General features: G+C 52.7%; 1 protein-coding gene across 1 annotated transcript in view; it reads right to left on the bottom strand.

Moving 5' to 3' along the window:
• Positions 1-2193: 2193 nt before the first annotated feature.
• The window catches only part of FOXRED2 (FAD-dependent oxidoreductase domain containing 2), a 7792-nt gene continuing 5343 nt past the window's right edge, over positions 2194-4642 (bottom strand). The window contains 3 exon segments of the mRNA XM_009081619.1: positions 2194-2459; positions 3394-3564; positions 4428-4642. The exon segment at positions 4428-4642 is cut by the window's right edge and continues 43 nt beyond it. Of these exon segments, the coding sequence (XP_009079867.1) occupies positions 2194-2459; positions 3394-3564; positions 4428-4642 (652 nt within the window).

Here is a 4642-nt window from a genome sequence, read left to right as displayed (position 1 = left end):
CAGTCCTATTCCCTGTTACAGCCCCGATCTCATTCCCATTCTCTGCCCCAGTCCAGGTCCCGGTCCCAGTCCCCGGCGGGTGGCTCCCTTCAGGTGACGGCTGGGCAACTGACCGCTCTGCTCCGCCTGCCTCTGCCTCTTTACGCTTTCCTGGAAGGATACAGCCCAGCCATCAACTCTCTTCCACACCACGTGTACCAGGGCAGGGCACCGGACCCCACCTGCAGCCCTGTGCCCACGGGTGATGACAAACCAGCGTGGCTCATTGCGCCCCTGCGGTGTTTGTAACCACCACACCCGATGGAAAACAGTTTGGAGCTGGTGCTCCCTCCCCCTGCCAGCCCCAGGGGAGGTGGGGGCACAAGAGGAGTGAGGGCAATGCTCACCCAGCAGCACACAAAGCAAGGGAACTTGGATCCCTATTCCTCAGGTCCCACTGGAAGCAAGGGACAGCTAAACTGGGGTTCAAATCAGCAGATCCAACCCTGGGAGAGGTGTACTGAGCACGCTAGAACAGTCTGTGGGTGCCATTGTTTTCTAAGGAGAATCACAATTTAAGGCAACATGTGCATTGTGAATGTCTCCAGATCCACAATCTCGCGGGAATTTGAGGACGGAAGAGGAAACATCGAGAATGTGTAGGTACAGCAAGCATGTGCTCTATGCCAGTACACACAGGGAATGAATGAAACAGGCTCTTGGTGACAGCTGGTGAACCCAATGCAGCCACAGGCCTTTTTCTTTCCCTGGGTAATCCCAAAATAAAAAGCCCATGGTGCCAAGAATACAGCCAGTAGTGGCAGCATCCAAACAACTACAGGCCACAAGAGCCATTCCCAGACTGGCCTTGGAGCTGGGGCAATGGGATGGTAAAACCTACAGACAGATGCTGATTGACACCAAGCAAGGTGATTGTTTCCCTTCTCTGGCTGCATGTGAACAGGCAAGACCTTGCAGCAGCAGCAGCACTATCATAGCCCAATTCCTTTGTCATTTCCTTCACTTCTTCTGCTTCCCAGCCTCTCCCAAGAACTGGGGTTTTACAGGAACTGCAGCTAACTGTGAAGGGTTGGGAGAGTTAGCTCCCCCCCCCCCCCCCCCCCAGTCTGGAAGCAGAAGAGGGTATTTTTCAAGATGCTGCAGGGTTGGAACGCACGTGGAGGTAAAAGCCTGTTCCCTCATCCTATTTCCTAGAAATCAAGGGACATCATAAGGTCAAGCTCAAAAACTGCTCCTGCTTTGCAACACCAGGGCCATGAAAGGAGCCCACAGAGATCTGACAGCCCAGAGGGAACAGGGAAGTGCAGACAGCCTCCCAGTCAGTCCCTGTAGGATCTCAAGGTGACTAGAGGGGAATAAATTAGAGAAGGAGCATTTTAATAACATCAAACTTTCTTGATGGGACATAGTGCAAATATGAGAAATATTGGTCATGCTTTATAAAAGACAAGGGCTGACCTTCCAGGCTGCTTGGAGTGGCAGAAGAAAAGGACAGCAGAGCCAAAGTCAGTGTGAATCTCTGTGTCCCAGGCATTCCAGGCAAGCTACTCATCTGCCGTGGAGGGAAGGGTCCCTTGTAGGGAGGGACTACAAGGTCTCTTGTAGTGCTCTCTGGGAAGTGATAAAGTATCTGGACTATAGGGTAACTAAAAAACACCCCTCCCCGCTCAAGCTACACTACTGCCCTAACTCAAATGCAGGAAAAATACCCGGAAGTCTGCCTGGAGTACCACTTCAGGATCCGATGAGCAACAAATCTTCAAGTATCCAGAGTGTATGGCATCCAGGGACTGGAGAGCCTGCACCAGGCTGCCCCAGACTGCAAGCTGGTCACCTCTGAAAGGGAATGTAGCATTTTAAGTTTCCCAGGCATGCCTGCACTCTCTTCGGTGAGCTCTGTACGTCGCTGCAGACATTGGTCAGTGAGAGAAACACAAACACCATCTTCAGGCAGCTCTGAACTCTGCAAGGACAGCGCAGGAGCCTCGGCATCACTGGATTTTGGTCCCTTGCCTTCAGAGCACGTTGGTCCTCTTTGTAACAGCAAGATCTGAGCAGGTCTTTGGTAACTCACAATCAGTGGAAGTCATGGGGGTGGCAAAGGGACATGGGGAAGGGCAGAATCCTGCTGTGGATCTCTGTTACAGTACTGTCACAACAGCACCTGTGGGTTTCAGCATGGAGTGAGAAAGGTTAAAGCTCATCCTTGGCATTAACAAGATGCTGCAGTGGACGAATCGATATCACCTGATCTCTGAGCAATTGGTCCTGTGCCCTGTTGTGGCTGTGAGGGGGTCTGTCACCTGAGGAGTCTGTGAGAGTGTAATCCTGCAGCAGTCCAGCCTGCACCGCATGGTGCCGGAGCCCCTCGCTCCCCACGAGCCCCTGCATCCTCATGTACCCCTGCCAGCAGAAGGGAGGCAGCTTCTGGCGGGTGAAGGCAAAGAGGAAACAGGACTCTGCAGAGGAAAAGATCAGTTGTGGCTGTGAGGGGGTCTGTCACCTGAGGAGTCTGTGAGAGTGTAATCCTGCAGCAGTCCAGCCTGCACCGCATGGTGCCGGAGCCCCTCGCTCCCCACGAGCCCCTGCATCCTCATGTACCCCTGCCAGCAGAAGGGAGGCAGCTTCTGGCGGGTGAAGGCAAAGAGGAAACAGGACTCTGCAGAGGAAAAGATCAAAGACTCAGCACAGCAGAAGGGAGGCAGCTTATTCCCATAAACTAACAGGGACTCACTCAAAACAAAAGGCAGAGAGAGTAAGGGAAGATGACTGGACCTGCCTGGGTGGCAGCACAGTAGCACAGTAATCAATTTAATTCTGCAGAACTCAGGAGATGCAGAGAGGGATTTCCAGCCTGCACTCGAAGAGGAAAAGGAGCTGGATTTGAGCTTGTCTGGCACCTTCTTCATACCACAGGACTGCTTCCCTCTGTGTGCCACATGGGCTTTCTGCAGGAAGTTCCCAGACCAGGAAGGGAGGCAGCAGAAGCTCTTCAGCTCCCACATCACAGCACTCCCGTTTCCCATGGGAAAGCAATCCCATCATCAGTACATGAGATCTAGTACCTGATGGCACAAAGAAATGTTCAGGTAGTGGAGCGGGAAGGAATGCTGCAGCTAGACAAGGGATTGAACCCAATCTCATATACCTTTCCCTAAATCCTGGCATGCCTGGGGTAGTTACTTCTAATGGAGAGCAAGAGCAAAGGCTATTTGGTTGGGAACATACACACAGAAGGCAATTTTTTACTCTCTGGGGAGTGCATCGCGGAGGTGTGACTGGTGGTGAGACAAGCAGGGAGATCTCAGCTATTTGCAGAAGAGCTCACTCCTGTGCTTGTCCCTCACATTCCTCATTCCTCCCCCTCCTGCCTCGACCCTGTGCTCGAATTACCTGCGAAGAAGTTGCGCAGGTCTGTGCCGAGGCAGTTCTCCAGGAACCGCCGCAGCGGCAGGATGTGAGCGTTCGGGGCTGTCCAGTCGGTCAGGAAGTCCTCCACGATGTGATGGATGGCATCTGGGCGGGGGAGAGGCCAGTCTGGGGGCCGAAGTCTCATCTCACGCTCTGCCAAGACAACATTAAGGCACTCTCTCAGAAGCAAAATGGCATTAAAAAGAGCTTAGGGGAGCAGAAAGCAGCTGTGGCAGCTGTTTCAGCTTTTGTCCTGATCTTTTAATCCCTACCTTACTTTGATTTACAATCCCCTCTGCTAGCTCTGTCCTCAACAGCCCTGCCACTGCCACTGTCCCCTGTCCCTGCCCACAGCATCCCTGTCATTTCACTCCTGTTCGCCCTGGGCAGGGACTGCCAGACGGGCTAAGCTGTGTTTAATGCTGCTACCCATCATGCTTATTTCCATGCGAGGCAAGCTGAACCCCGACCCTAGGTTTCTGGAGATGAAGGTTCAGAACACTCATTTCCCAAGGAAATACTCACAACATTCTGAGAATGTTTGCGTGCTGGATATAACCCTCATCTTCAAACCCTTGCCTTGGGCTCCTCTGTGGCTATGTGACCTCTCAGACCTGGGCTGGCCACAGAGAGCAGCTTTCTTTTGGCAGCAACACTGAACAGCCCAGCCTCAGCTGCCAGACTGCAAAACACATGCAGGGTGCCAGCCAAAGGGAATCAACGTCCTTCTTTTGGGAATGGGGAAATTTCCAGCATGTGTTTGTTCCTAATTTCAAATGTAAGGTCCCTGGTACAACCCCCTGACTGCACCTCCCGTCTCGGTCTGACCAATGGAAACTTCTTGCCAACTCCAGCTTCTCTTTCGGCTCACACAGTGGTGGCAGGTGTGCCAGAGGATGGACACAAAGGAGGTGGAGGAGAAGGGGGTGCAATGCCTTCAGGTACTACCCCTTTTTGGCTCTGATCTTCACCCCTCTCTGTTTTGCTTGCATCATGTCCTTAGCAGGAAAGCTTACCTGTTGGAAGGCGTTTGTAGTAGTAAATAACAGGGTGTAAAAAGTTGGACTGCCAGGCATGCTGTGCCTCTCCCACCGCTCGGTTGTAGTAGAAGACATCCTTATCAGCCCCAGAGAAATTCCTCCCGTACTCCATGATGATGATGAAGAGCCCATTGGGAGCCTTTCTCCCTGTCTGCATTTCCAGCTCAGCCAGGACTCCAACAGGGTACTCT

Source organism: Acanthisitta chloris, unplaced genomic scaffold, assembly GCF_000695815.1.
Source record: "Acanthisitta chloris isolate BGI_N310 unplaced genomic scaffold, ASM69581v1 scaffold16109, whole genome shotgun sequence".
Lineage (NCBI taxonomy): Eukaryota > Metazoa > Chordata > Aves > Passeriformes > Acanthisittidae > Acanthisitta > Acanthisitta chloris.
Note: the sequence above shows the minus strand (reverse complement) of the source record. Positions and strands in the feature narration are given on the sequence as shown.